We start from the raw sequence: 14,345 nt of genomic DNA on the forward strand, positions 1-14,345 counted from the left end.
AAACCTAGTTTTAGCCTAAATATGGTACGTCCTCTCGACCAATCAGAATTCAGTGAGCGTTCTATGCGATCCAACATGGCGGCGCTCTGAAGCGGGAGAGTTTTTTGTTTCGTCCGTCCATTCAACATGTTCAGACTGAGCCATAAACCATTCTGACAAGATAAATTGAATATTAACCAAATGTGTGGGTCTAGGTAAAAAATGTAATTTTCCTGAAAACTATTAAAATGGATTTATAGCGTTTTGGAAAAGAGCTCCTCATATATATATATATATATGCCTCCCTTATAAAGCTGCTGCTGCATGTTATTGCTTTTTCTGAAGTTGAAACAATGGTGTAATGATATGATGCTATTTAAATGACAAAATCTACGACCTACTGGAATACAACCAAGCAATGAAGTTAATTATTGACCTTGGAAATAGTTAATATTAAGAAATCATGAAGGAGTCCAATGGTGCCCAGAATAATGCAAAGTTTGAACCGTTCCAAGCCAACTCACTCTTCTCATGAAGACCGTGTGATATGGTCAAAAGCTCCGGAGCAGCGAGTGAATGGGCCTTGAGTTGAGATTCTTTTTTAAACAAAATAAACAACGTTTATCATTTTCTGCAGCTTGTGTGGTAGCTTCGCATACCAAGACACTGAAATCAGTCTTCACTGAGTTAAATATAGTTTTAAGCCACTGAATATAAAGTCACTGGATGAGCTCGAATCATGGTCACAATCGAATAATAAAACAGACATTTTGTGATATTATAAAAGCATTTTAATGTTTTAATTTATTTTTCCACCAGATGGCGGCATGTCAGCCTGAAAGCATATAGCAATACACAAGTTTTTAAAAAAAAACAGTCTTAAAAATAGCCTTTAAAAAAAGGAAAGATGTAAACAGACACTCAAAGTTTGACGTCATACAGAATCATACAGTTGTTGGGAATTAAAGACATACCAATGTGACAAAAAGCACATTGTTAATCCTGAAAAAAAATTGCTCAGTAACACAGTTGTTATAAGACCAATGTACCTGTAAGTTAAGGCAAATGCAAAAACACAGCAGACATGCCTGTGCGTTTGAGAGCAGGTGAGTACATTTAGATTTTATAATAATGGAGAGAGGCTTTATGAATCTCATAGTGTTTTTGTGTGTTTGGTGTGAAAAATATCTACGTTGGTCTCCTGGCACTGCCTGAGATCGTAGTCACAATATCCAATAGAGAATCGACCCTGGAACACAAAAATGAACAAATGATTCAAAAAAGGTCAAACACCGTAATTCTGTCTTAGGCAGCAACAGAGAAAAATTAATGGGGACATAATATGATCACTTTCACGTTCATACTTGTATTTTGTGGTTCTACCATAACACGTTTACATGCTCTAATGTTCAAAACAGACATTATTTCTCTCATCCTGTCTGTCTGAATATACCTGTATTCACTCTCTGTCTGAAACGCTCTGTTTTAGCACCTGTCTCTTTAAGACCCCTCCTGAATAAGCCCACTCTGCTCTGATTGGTCAGTGTCTCTGGGTTGACCACATGTATGCTCTTGGCGTCTCTTCACTGCCATTACAGCGGGGTAATAACTGAAACGTCACTGTAGCACCACTTTCTACCTAAATATAGTGTAGTTGTGTCATCACAACCGTACAGAAGTCCTGACGGCTCATTTAGAGAAAGTTTCTGAAAACGGGCTGTGAGCATTCCTCTGTGGATTGAGCGTTTTGATACTTTGACAGTATTTATACAGCACCTCGACCAGCTTTATAATCAACACATGAAAATCTCACTTTTTACAATATGGGCCCTTTAATATGAATGAGTAAAAGTCTCACCTTTGGTCTCTTGAAGTAATCCAGCCCTCTTCCTATCTTGATAATCCAGCCATTGTCAAACCTAAAAGCACAATTAATTCTTGGATTATTGCCATAAAATAAATCACAGAGAGTAGATCGCTAATGGCAAAGTGAATCCTTAGAAACTGAAATAAGAATTGAACATACCACCATTTGAAAACAACTCTTAGGTTTTGTTATAAACATCCATATGTCAGTGGCAGCTGTACCTGATCTCTCTGTCATGTATCGTGGAGGAGAACTGCAGATCCAGAGTCACTCCCTGAGCACTCAGACTCTCTCTCAGCTCGGACAGAGCGCCACTCTGCTGGCTGCTATCCGCCTGCAGGTCGGGACGATTGACAGTTAAACAACATCGCCCGACTGAACAGAAGTGTGACCTCCGCAGCTGAATTACCTACTTCATCCTGCGAAGTGAGGAGATGGATCTTTTTCACCTTGCAGGACGCTTTTAGCAGCATCTCACAGAACCGCAGGAAGTTGTACAACTGTAGAGGAAAGGAGGGGGAGCAGTGGGGTTTTATGTTGGGATTACAAGTACAAAGTATTTTGTGCAATGTACATAATAAAAAGGAAAAATATAATAATATTAATGTATATATATATAAAAAATTCAACATTTAAAACATTAATCTTTGATAATATTTTAACTGAACTGTTTTGTGTGTCAGATGAAAGATAAATTAAATTAATCTACACTCAGTAACAGTATAATTAGGCATTATTCATGTCTTATTTTCAAGTGTTTTATTAATGTTTATTCAACAGTTAGTTACAACTTAATTAATTCATCGCTAGCTACAATGACCGAAAGAACGAGGTTGCGAGTACCTGCTTCCCCGGGTTGATAATCAGCACTGTATTAATCAAGTACCTAAGAGGACTGATTGATATTAAAAACAAGCACCGGTAGTAGTTTCAGCCCTTGAACAAAGCCAAATAAAAATCTGTAAACAAAAATGTAAAAAACCCAAACAATAAAACACTCATCCAGCTGAGATCGTACCTGGTGGGTGTGCCGTATGTACGGGTCTTGTACCCAGACCTCTGTGAGTAAACTGCTCATGTACGGCTTGAAGAGAGCCTCGTAGCTGTAACCAGTCGCATCCTCTGCTATTCTGATCTGCTCGTGGTATTTCCCATCTGACCGGAGAGGAAACACAGAAAGAGACAAGAAAGAGAAGTTAGAGGTGACACAGACAGAAGCTTGCAATAATTAAACCCCCATTAAACCCCCCAACACACATATCTGATTATACACAAACCTGTTCAATGATATGCACCCCTGTAACTTGCATGGTATTAACTGAAATGGTAAAGACATGTTTTTAATTATTTTAATTATTATTTTAATTAAGCTCTGTCAATCAATTAGTTTGTGGAAATATCATGAATTTAATTTGTATTATCTGTGCACCACTAAAGCCCATTATCAACTGGTTTGCTAATTTTACATTGTTACCTGTTTCTAGACACAGGGGTTCATATTCCTAAAGAAATGCTTCTTAAGATAAATTACCATAAAGAAGGAGGTCAAATGGGCCCCACAGCAGGCTAATCCAATTCAAAATACTTCATTTCTCCCTCACTGGGCAATTAGAGGCAAGTGAGAGCGCAAACAGAAAATAATTTACACACAAGAAATAATCTAAAAATACAAGTATGGCATGTATTAAAAAACATGCAGTAGCAATATCTAACAGATAATAATAATAATTGTATTTATATAGAACCTTTAAAAACAAATGTTTACAAAGGGCTTTGACAGCAAGAGCAAAGGCAAAAGCACATAGAAATCCATACACATACATCAACAAGGCGAGATCAAAGATCAGTAAAAACTACAAATAATTACCAAAAATGAAATTAGAAGAACTAGAATCATTTATTGCCAAGTATGTAAATAGATTTAATACCAGGAATTTGACCTGGGGATTTTGTGCTTAGCGGATACAAACATACACATAAAAACACAGAAATAACACAGAATTTAACAATAACAGCTAAATAACAACAAGACATCAAAGGGATAACAGATGATAATGTAAAAAAAAAAAAAAACAGTAAACAGACGATACAATAAACAGATAACAACAGATCCCAGAGAGGAAGGCAACAGTGCATGTATCAGTCTATATGAAGGGTAGGGTGGAAAAGTTAAACTGTGAGTGTTTGTGTTGATACCTTCTTTCATCTGGTTCACATGGACTTTGATCTGCTCGGCTCTGTCCATGTAGCCCTTTATCTTCTGCCTGAAGTGTCCTCTCTTAGACTCGTCTTTCACAGCTGCTGGCAGCAGAAACGAAACAACAATAACTCATGGTCCTTGTCTTCATTGTGCTGCCTCTGCTGTGTGTGTGTGTTAGTAACATAAACACCTTTCAACACGTCCATCAGCAGCTGGATGCCTTCCTGGTAGCAGACCAGAGACTCCTGGAGGCGGCCGCTGTTGTCCAGCTCCACCGCCCGCTTCAGCACCGACACGGCGGAGGTCTCCATCCCCGACACATGGTTCTGTGTCATTTCTCTGTCTGTAATAAGTTAATGAGTGTTTTTAGAGCTTCCGGGAAACCAAACGGGCACTCATGCTAATTAAGCTGTCAGCGGAAAAGTCAGTGGGTACAGTCATAGACATAAAGAGTAGCACCGCCTCCACCACGTGACCACTACACAGGTGCGTCACCAAAATAATTCCCGGAGAAACTTAATGGGGGACTGTAGAAAAGTACCTTTACTGCTGATATACGACGCGATCTTTTCAAGGAAATGTGATTATGTGCAGCCTATCTTTCAATTATTGTTTTGTATTTATTTATTTACTTTTATTTGGATTTTTCTATTTAAGTACTCTGTCTTCTTAAATATACTTGTGTCATAATAATGTAAGATTGTAATGTATTTTTAAAGCTGATATACGACAAGATATTTTCAAGGAAATGTGGTTATACTGTATGCAGCTTCAATTCAATATTTTTATATTAATTTAATTTACTTTACTCTTTTAATTGTTTTGTATTTAAGTACTCTTCCTTCTTAAATGTACTTATGTCATTATGATGTAAGATTGTAATGTACGTATTTTTAAAGCTGATATACTTCAAGATTTTTCAAGGAAATGTGATTATGTACAGCCTATCTTTCAATTATTTTTTGTATTTATTTATTTACTTTTATTTATTGTTTTATTTTCTATTTAAGTACTCTGTCTCCTTAAATGTACTTATGTCATCATAATGTAAGTTGTATGTATTTCTACAGCTGATAAACTACAATCTTTTTTCAAGGAAATTTGATTATACTGTATGCAGCCTCAATTCAACATTTTTATATTAATTAATTTACTTTACTCTTTTAATTGTTTTGTATTTAAGTACTCTTCCTTCTTAAATGTACTTATGTCATTATGATGTAAGATTGTAATGTGTTTTTAAAGCTGATATACTACAAGATTTTTCAAGGAAATGTGATTATAACGCATACAGCCTCACTTCGATATTTTTTTAATTAATTTTTTTACTTTACTTTTTATTTATTTTGTATTTAAGTACTCTTTCTTCTTAAATGTACTTATGTCATCATAATGTAAGATTGTAATGTATTTTTTAAAGCTGATATAAAATATTTCTTTCGAAGAAATGTGGTTATAAAAAGTCTACCTTTCAGATATGTCTTTGTATTCATTTATTGTTTTATTTTTGTATTTAAGTACTCTGTCTTCTTAAATGTACTTATGTTATGTCATCATAATATACTATTATAATTTGCCTTACTGCCTTATATATATATATATTTCTTTATTATTATATTATTATTTTAATTATTTAATCAGTATGATGCCAAACTATTCTATAATTATTTGTGTCACACGATGTTTGGGAGAATTGGCAAAGAAAGTTGTTAAAAAATAATTAATACATTCATTTAAAAAAATGAATGTATTAATTATTAATTAATTAATGCAGCTAACATACCTTTATGTAAATCACAGCGTATAAAACACAATTCGTATATTATCCCTTCTAAAAAATTAAAATCAACTCAAAATAAAAGTACTTCTAGGAACCCTTGTTAGTGGAACATGTGTCATATCGGCGCCATTTCAATGTAACTCCTGGACACTTCCGGCGCAGATCTCCATGAAGGAGATAAAAACAAATGTGACATTCCGTGTGCAGTTTTCCACCTCTAGAGTTAATGTTGCACCTGTAAATTAGACAAATGTGATGTGAATTTAGTTACGTTCGTGTTTTTGTTCATGACGTGTATTTAAGTTTGAGCCACGCGCTTATTTTGCGGTTCGCGGAGCGGCACGTTCACGTTAACCTTGGTGCGTGCACGAGTAGTTCATGTGTACCTGGTGTGTGTAAACTAGGATAAACATGTCAGGTGTGTGTCGAGGCTTGAGCTCTTTATCAGGAAAGGTAAGAACACCACTGTGTTTTTTTATGTTTCAAACTGTAAACGACAGAATCAATAAGTTTAGATTATTTGAATAAATTAAATATGCAAGGAATTATAATATATATTTATAGGACTATATAAGAAATAAATTGTGTTTTGTGGAGAAAGCAATTTTGTATTTAAATGTGAGGATTTGCTGCCTTTTGTTATGAAAACAGGTTGGGATTTTACAGAAACTGAGTAAAACCACAATATTTGTTTGTTCAATAGATTTTCTAAGATGCACAAAAATGAATCCGTCATAAATTGTCTCTCAGGTCATAAAATTAAAAATAAATAAATAGAGGACATTACTGGGTAGTATGGATACATCCCCTGCCTCTGTTTTCATTGTGTTGTCATTATGTTATTATATTAAACGAAATTATTGAAAAAAATGAAATAAAAAAACAACCTGACGATGACGTAAGTTTAAGTTGTTTTATGTAAACCAGCTAGTTGTATCTGACGCATTACGGTACTTAATCACATTAGTGCAAAGTCATGCAAAATTAAAACATTGCCCACAATAGCTGAATAGTTACTTAGATATATTAAAATGATAGCCACCACAGTTAAAACACTATGGTAAAATGTTTATTGTCTCATGTCATTTTGTCACTCCAACCCCACAGTACACAGTGTTTGTGCACCCCTACATCAGGAAACAAATCTGCTTTATGCCTTAATGCTCTTTGCTTTCCCTTTTGTCTCGTCACTGTTTGTTTACAGATCCTGACTGAAGCTGCACTTTTGCCACCTTGCCCGTGGTTTGTTTCTGCACGCACCAAATTTTCCAAAGCCAGAATCCCAAAAGAGGTGAGAATGAGCGTCATTGCAAATCCAGACACGGTAAAAGTTGCCCTTTTCTCATATGAACCCTTGACGATGTCTTGCGAATCAGGTGCAGACTTTGGTTTAGGCAAGGGGGGTGGGACGTGACACGGATTACACCGCAGTCCTTCATAATTTGGTCCCGGAGTCTCTTGTCTTTGCTGGACTTGTCTGATGATTTCTGTGTCTGCCTTTACTGACAGGAGTTCACAACTGTCATCGTCTCTCAAGTTAGACATTTACATTGGCGTATTCATGTCAATCGCACTTCTTCTTCACCCTAGGATGGTTTTTTGGTTTTTTTTCTGGTTTCACGCCAGTCACATGTAATCGGGACTCGCTCGCTGTGAATTCTCAATCGATCATCACACAGACTGTAGCGAGCTGGGACGGTAAAGTCGGTTTAATATCCGCTCTGACTGATTCGGACAGTTGCGTTCTCACATACAGCTCCTCCGGGGTAACATCGCGATAAGTTCAGGATTGCGGTGCATGTGTGAAAAATTATGCTGCTTTGTTCTGCTCAAATAATTAAAGCATCACTTCAGCTCATTTGCTCCGGTGTCAGTGTTCAGAGGCTCTTTGTTTTTCTTCACAGCTTTTTGTAGAGAGATCAAAAGAACATGAGAAATACGGGGGAGATCCAGACCAACCGCATAAACTGCATATAGTCACACGAGTCAAAAGTGTGATGCGGAGACCGTACTGGGAGAAAGAGATCGTGAAACACCTCGGGTTAGAAAAGGTAAGGCTTGTTTTTTCCTGTTGTGTTTAAAGATAAAGGAAATGTTTCGGTGAACATGATTTGGTAAATACGATATTAACGTGTGTTTCTGAGGACTACCTGTGCAAAAGTGTCATGTTCAGTGCTTTTTACAACTACAAAATAAGCACGAAATTAGCACCTTAATAAGCATTGTACACAGTGTGCATTGACTTTGCCTTGAAAACTGAAGAAACAGCTTTCATCAAAATATCTAAGCAGTATGAGGGGTGATCCCTATTCACCGTAGAGGCATAAATACCGTTTATTGTAACATTTTCTAGAGGCGAAATTCAATTTGTAATCTGTATCACTCTCTTACCACTGTAACACTTTTCCCCCCATGTTCTAGGCACAAGTACCTGTAATTCACAAAAATACACCTGCAGTCAATAGCCAGCTGAAATTCATCAAGCACCTTGTCAGGTAAGAATTTAATATCTACTCAGAATGATGGTTGTCAAAGCTCTGCAACAGAATATATTTTTTTTTAGGACATCCTATAAATGCACATTAAAGATATTTGTCCGGACATTTAAAGAAACAATTCCATTTATAGTGTTAAATCATCTCAGGACACGTTTTATATAGAGTAAGTCAGACCACTCTATGATTTACAGAGAACCAACAATTCCCCCCCATGAGCAATAAGCACACAGGAGGCTGTGTGCATCCTTTTTAATCCCGTTTTCATCCCTTTCATCCAGGATCGAGCCGCTGAAGACGCCCTATGGCCTCCCTGCTGAACAGGACATGGGTGACAGCTACATCAACACCAAAGGAGAGCTGATTGTTCATCGCCTCCTCCAACCCGTGGACCCCAAGGCAATCGAATCTTAGCTCCGCTTTCAATCCTATCAATGAATTATTCAGTTGTTCATAAATATCGTGGAAAGTCTTGTGCTCCGGAGCTCCCTGTTCTGGTTAAACTATAGCGAGCGTTCGGTTTGAACGGGTTCTGGATTTACTCAATAAATGTAAAAATGAAATACCAACTCATCAGTCATTCATAGTTATTGCAATTGACGGAGTGTAATGTTTTTCATGACAAATTAGCAACAAATTCCTTATGAAACACGACTTAAAAATTCAAAAACCCTTTTGAAATGAGTCAGAGAGGCAGTTTGACCGTGTTTCAGCTGCACACAGAGGATCCACTCACACAGGGGTTTTCATTTTTTTAACCATTAGATCTCTTTACAGAAGTAAATCAAAAATAAATATTTTATAAAAAATAAAGTAAACATTTAAAAACTCATTTCACATTTTTTTATTAAGTCTGCAGTCAAGTCAAACTCTACAAGGAAATGTGTAAAAATGTATTCTGATGGGAAAAGAAGATCTTGGCAATCGTGCATCTGCTCTAACATCAGACTCACACACTAACAAGGAACATCCAATAAACAGAAATACCTAAATGAGGACAAACTTCACACAAGCTTAACATTGATTCATGATCGACTCAGTGAAACTTACTGTAGCCTCTAAAGGTTTCTTTGTTCTTTAGTAATATAAATATAAAACATGGCTGACAGTTCATTTAATAAGGCTGTAAAATATTTTAGAAAACAATCTGATTTGAGTATGATCAAATCAAATATGGAAATATGTAATGAATGCGTAAGTCAGCGAGAGAAGGGGAGAAGAAAAATGAAAGCGGGCTGCTGCTGCTGAACGTTTTTTTTAAAGGAGGTAGCCCGGAGAGAGAAACCCAGACGACTGTTGGTGCTTTTCAGTCATCGTCAGAATCAGAATCTGAGTCGTAACCGCGCCCTCTGATGGTTTTCTTCTCCACCTTTGTGAATTTTGTGCTCGACTTCTTTGTCACTGTAGGAGGCTCCATCAGGTTACCACTAGAACAGGAAACAAAGGACGTCGTAAAAATCTGGTCGCATAATATTTGAATCCGCTTATTACTTCTGTAGCTACAACGCCTAAAAGGTGACGGTGGGAGCGAAGTGTGTGTCTCACCTGTAGTTAATAACGTCTGCGCAGCCGAGTCTCCATTCAAGCATCTCTGTGGGAAACTCGTCTGTGTTTCCCAGGTCGGCGAATCCAACCACATAGTCTTTTGTTTTCCCATCTAGTAGCAGGGCCAGCGTAGGAATAACCTTGATCCGCAGCCTCTCTGTCAGAAACGGGGCCTTTTCCACATTCAGTTTCAGGAATTTGGTCTCGACGTGCTTCTTTGCCAAAATGGCCAAGTGTTTGTCGAGGATCTTACATCTACACGTTGGGGACAGAGGACAGAATGATTAGTTCAGAAGCCTGATGATAACCTACAACATACCATTAATTAAAAAACAAAGATCTAAAGTGACAAAATCATGGGCTGCATCTAAAGTTTCTAATTATTTCTCTTCAATTTATCATTTCGTATAGAGGCTGTAACTGTCTGTGTATTCGCACAGAACTGTCACAGTCTGGTGCACGCGGACCCAAAGCTCACAAGCACAACTGCCAGCGAACGTTTAGCCTTACGCCGCTACCAACACGTGTTGAGATTAGCACAGCATACTAATTGGTGCGCAAGACAGTCACACTATGGCGAGTGCAAACGAAACGCCTGAGCTAGAGGACCCTGCTGTATGTTCCCGGTCAGCTACAACGACAAAAACAACAGTAGAGAGAGAGTGTATGGGTGTTACAATTCTGATTGTTTGTTCAACAAACCGCTGACCTTAATGATCAATGACAATTGAGTAATAAGTTAAATCATTTCCACCTAATTATTTGAGTATTTCTGATTATTTTTAGAACTCAATCACACACCCGCTGCGCTGTCACTTTGATGTAAATAAAAACCAGCGATGGACTTACCTGAAGGTAGTATTTCTGTAGAAGTGGCAGACAACATTCTTGGTGTCTTTGACCTCACCAAAGAAGTCTTTCTCACTTGAGATTTCCCTGTACTCTCCATGGCCTTTAGACAACCACTCCTTAAAAACAGAGGACTACGGTGAGTGGCAGAAAAATGAATCTCCAAAAGTAGAGAAATGGCTTTTGCATTTAAGCACCATGAAAACATGGAGTCATTTTTGCTGGCTGATTTGCAATAGGTGCCAAAAACAAGATCCATGTGTACTTTTGATGTATAGACAAATGTAAGAGTTAGTTTATGAATCGCCTCAGGGTTTCTCACCATGCTCCTTAAGTAAATAACTTTACCTGCATTTTCCATAACAAAGCAGGTTTTCATTTTGAAATACACTTGCTGTAATTCTAATATGAAATATTTCTAAAAGAGCTCTAACAATATGGCTTTATAAAGAACAGCTTTTGTCCAAAAAAAGTAAAGAGGGTATAGACCTTTCTGATTTAAGCTTATAAAACAATCCCTCAACAATATCCCAGAAATCAGCCTGCCACATGAGAACAAAACACCTCCAAGAACTTATCATTATCACTCCCTATAGCTCGCTTCAAGATACCATTTAAAATGGTGTCATGGATACTTTTAATATATTTTCATATCAGTGGGTGGTGATGTGATAGAAATACTACACTTGCTGTAGTAACAATGTATTTACGAAAAGGCCCAGACCGTTTAATCTGCTTCATATATAAAGTTCAAAGAAAACAACCCACATACCTGCTTCTGTTTCTGAGCTTTTTTTAGCGCCTCTAATCTCCTCTCCTTCAGTCTTTCCAAATCATCTTCATCCATTTCATTCAGTTTGCTCAACTGTGAATCCACCTTCTCCTCCACCAGCTTGGCAGACTGCTCCAAAACCTTGGTTAAGACCTCCATTGTTTGGCTGGCCATGGCTCAGTGTAAAACTCTCCGGATCTGATAAGGTAGAAAACAGATATTGTAAGCCAAGACGTGAAACCAGACAACACACAGGTTAACGCACCAGTTGTCATGATGCCACAATCATCACATCAGAGAATTGTTTGAAAGCATTTGTCACGACTGAAATCCACAGTTGAACAATGGAGACTATTCTGTGGAACTAATGCAGTCTAGTGTTGATTCACCTTTATGGTCACTTTGGGGGCTGTAGTTTATAGTGATGTTAGGGGGCGGCTGTGGCTGTAGAGTGGGTGTTCCCCATACCAAAGATCAGCTGTTTGATCGGCCGACTCCTCTGGGCCACATGTTGAAGTGTCCTTGGTAAAGACACTGGACCCCCAAATTGCTCCCTGTGCTGTGCATGGGTGTGAATGGTAGTCCCTTCGGATAAAAATGTCCACTAAATGAAATGTAATGAAACGTTAAACTGTATTGTGCTACACTGAATAGTGTTTATGTTACTGAGTCTTTCCCCATTGATTAGACAAAACATTATAGTTTAAACACAAGCTGCACATCACAACAATGACAGCAGGATTTATTATTGCTGTTGTCAGTGGTGGAAAGTCCATTTACTCAAGTAAATAAATACAATTTTCACATACTTGAGTAATTCCATGTTAAGCTACTTTTACCCCACAACATCTCAGAGGAAATATTGTACTTTTTCTTCCACTACATTTTTGGTGATTTAACTAGTTACTTTAGATTGTGAATACAAACTATTAACAAATAAAATAGGATATATAGATTAAGCTACACAGCAGAATAAAAAGTAAATTAGCCCCACCTTTATCAGCTGCAACATTAAAATTATATATTACACTAACATATCACTAATTATAATATTCTTAAACGGGCCATTCTGCATAATGAGTACTTTTACTGAGAACTTCCTCCATCACTGCCCGTTGTATTATTATTATTGTATTAGGCCAGGTTCACCCAATACACTGTCATCCCGGGACTGTGTCACCAGTCGGACAGTTTTTGGCTAATTTCTATCAGACTTTCTGTTTAACCTACGAATATAAATGATGGTGTAGTGTTTTGAGTTAATTCAATGGTGTTAAACTAAAGTCTAACTTCTTATATTTGTAACCATATACCGTTTTAACGGCCTGGTTTATCTTTGAGTTTACAAAAGTGGTCAAAAGGACGCTAACAATGGTGAATTAGCCGCGTGTTCATCGCGGCCCAAGTCGGACATCCCGATCTCCTCTCCGTAGCTGCTGGTCGTCCACATGAACGTCGATGCTGTCAATACATCCAGGACCATACTTAAGTCCTTCACAATAAAATAACATGCTTTAACAGCTCCAAAGTATACTGTAATGTGTTCTTAATTTACATTTTTAATGTGAACTACCACCTGAGCGTCGCCCAAACGTGTTTACTGCTTTCTCTCATCAACGCCACTTTATCTTACCAATTTGACATGTAAATCTTCATGTACAAATCTGAAACTCCACTTGTAGATTCTTAGAAGTGTGTAAATTAAGTCTACTTGCACTTAGATGGCGATCACCCAGTAAATACAAAAGACCGGAAACTCCGACAGACCAGATCCGTCCGGATAGGGCTAATAACGGCGTCCGACCGGTGATGCATTCCCTATAAATGGTTGACAACTAACCCAACAAAACAACACAGCAACTCACTGTGATCTCCACTTAGCGTGAATAACAAGAGTGTACGTACGGCACGTCACGCTACCGTCCAGACATCGAGGAAAGCGGAGTCATGCAACGCTAGAGACAAAGCCGCTGTCAGCTGGACACACCTTTTCGCCGGTTGCTAGCGTTAGCCTAGCTGCTGTAACGTGACGTTGCCTGGTTACGGTTGTCCATTTCCCTTTCTGCTCAATGTGGAGCGAAGTATTACACACCAGTCAATTGAGAAATGTAGCTATGTGCTTTTTTTTTGCCAGTAATCACGGAAAAACATACCAGTACCGTTAAGCCTACTTTTATGTAAGCCTGCCAAGCTAGCCAACGTTAGCCATGAGAGTTTCACAGACGCACGGATTAAAATAATATAATATTAATATATAAACGCTTATGATGTTTAGAAAATGCTACTGTGAAAATTCATAAGCACGCGTGTTAAACTGCTGGGTTTACTCACCTGATATGTCGTTAGCCTACAGACACTTCGCTCCGTGCGCAGCGCGAAATGCAAACGGTTGCTCCGGAAGCAACGTCACAGTAGACCCGTCTGATGTCAAAGTGCATCCGGTCATAAAATAAAAGTCTTTTTTCAAACTTGACATCAAAGAGGTTATAATACTATTACTACTACTTTATTTTTTACTACTATTATAACCTCTTTGTTAATGTGGGATGTCTTATAGAAAATATTCAATATAAACATTTATTTTATATATTAACACTGCCAATAATGTATTTCTAAATGTAGAGATAATCATGACATGTACATTTAAATGTACAAAGACAGTAAAACATACAAAAAGGAATTAAGATCCACAAAAACTAAAATGTAACTAAGGGAGTACATTTGAAATGTCTAAATAATCTTGAACTTGTGATATAACCAGAGACTTTTAATATAGATACATTTTGAAATGTGTTTGAATTCAGGTTTTTTTTAATGCTTTTCATTGTATTTGTAAATATTTAAAGGCAAAACAACAC

The 14,345-nt window shown here is 37.4% G+C and overlaps 3 protein-coding genes across 4 annotated transcripts; 1 reads left to right on the forward strand and 2 right to left on the reverse strand.

Annotated features, from left to right (window-relative positions):
• Positions 1-818: 818 nt before the first annotated feature.
• Positions 819-4,426, reverse strand: mitd1 (MIT, microtubule interacting and transport, domain containing 1). Of its 2 annotated transcripts, none has more exons than XM_083921363.1 (7): positions 4,237-4,426; positions 4,043-4,144; positions 2,865-3,001; positions 2,260-2,346; positions 2,068-2,180; positions 1,838-1,898; positions 819-1,228 (listed from the first exon to the last, which is right to left on the reverse strand). In XM_083921363.1, exons 1-7 carry the CDS (start codon positions 4,379-4,381, stop codon positions 1,133-1,135), a joined length of 741 nt encoding a protein of 246 aa, XP_083777489.1. In that variant the 5' UTR covers positions 4,382-4,426; the 3' UTR covers positions 819-1,132. The 2 variants fall into 2 exon arrangements, with proteins under 2 accessions (XP_083777489.1, XP_083777488.1); XM_083921362.1 differs by having other exon boundaries at positions 4,043-4,147.
• Positions 4,427-5,985: 1,559 nt separating this feature from the next.
• On the forward strand, positions 5,986-8,995 carry mrpl30 (mitochondrial ribosomal protein L30). The gene is made up of 5 exons (XM_083922101.1): positions 5,986-6,279; positions 7,031-7,117; positions 7,731-7,877; positions 8,248-8,321; positions 8,603-8,995. The coding sequence occupies exons 1-5, from the start codon at positions 6,238-6,240 to the stop codon at positions 8,733-8,735; spliced, it is 483 nt and encodes a 160-aa protein (XP_083778227.1). The 5' UTR covers positions 5,986-6,237; the 3' UTR covers positions 8,736-8,995.
• Positions 8,996-9,149: 154 nt separating this feature from the next.
• Positions 9,150-13,884, reverse strand: txndc9 (thioredoxin domain containing 9). The gene is made up of 5 exons (XM_083921318.1): positions 13,819-13,884; positions 11,488-11,685; positions 10,716-10,834; positions 9,867-10,121; positions 9,150-9,748 (listed from the first exon to the last, which is right to left on the reverse strand). The coding sequence occupies exons 2-5, from the start codon at positions 11,659-11,661 to the stop codon at positions 9,628-9,630; spliced, it is 669 nt and encodes a 222-aa protein (XP_083777444.1). The 5' UTR covers positions 11,662-11,685; positions 13,819-13,884; the 3' UTR covers positions 9,150-9,627.
• Positions 13,885-14,345: the final 461 nt, after the last annotated feature.

The sequence above is a fragment of the Echiichthys vipera genome (genome assembly GCF_963691815.1).
Source record: "Echiichthys vipera genome assembly, chromosome: 10".
Taxonomy (NCBI): Eukaryota; Metazoa; Chordata; class Actinopteri; order Perciformes; family Trachinidae; genus Echiichthys; species Echiichthys vipera.

Excerpts from the sequence above, each read along its gene's own strand:
- mitd1 (XM_083921362.1), bottom strand. The coding sequence starts at position 4,381 with ATGACACAGAACCATGTGTCGGGGATGGAGACCTCCGCCGTGTCGGTG. Across the intron at positions 2,347-2,864 it reads ACATACGGCACACCCACCAG|TTGTACAACTTCCTGCGGTT; the intron begins GTACGATCTCAG and ends TTTCCTCTACAG. Across the intron at positions 1,229-1,837 it reads ATTACTTCAAGAGACCAAAG|GGTCGATTCTCTATTGGATA; the intron begins GTGAGACTTTTA and ends TTTGTGTTCCAG.
- mrpl30 (XM_083922101.1), top strand. The coding sequence starts at position 6,238 with ATGTCAGGTGTGTGTCGAGGCTTGAGCTCTTTATCAGGAAAG. Across the intron at positions 7,118-7,730 it reads AAGCCAGAATCCCAAAAGAG|CTTTTTGTAGAGAGATCAAA; the intron begins GTGAGAATGAGC and ends TTTTCTTCACAG. Across the intron at positions 7,878-8,247 it reads AACACCTCGGGTTAGAAAAG|GCACAAGTACCTGTAATTCA; the intron begins GTAAGGCTTGTT and ends CCCATGTTCTAG.
- txndc9 (XM_083921318.1), bottom strand. The coding sequence starts at position 11,661 with ATGGCCAGCCAAACAATGGAGGTCTTAACCAAGGTTTTGGAGCAGTCT. Across the intron at positions 10,122-10,715 it reads TACAGAAATACTACCTTCAG|ATGTAAGATCCTCGACAAAC; the intron begins GTAAGTCCATCG and ends CCCAACGTGTAG. Across the intron at positions 9,749-9,866 it reads GCAGACGTTATTAACTACAG|TGGTAACCTGATGGAGCCTC; the intron begins GTGAGACACACA and ends TTCCTGTTCTAG.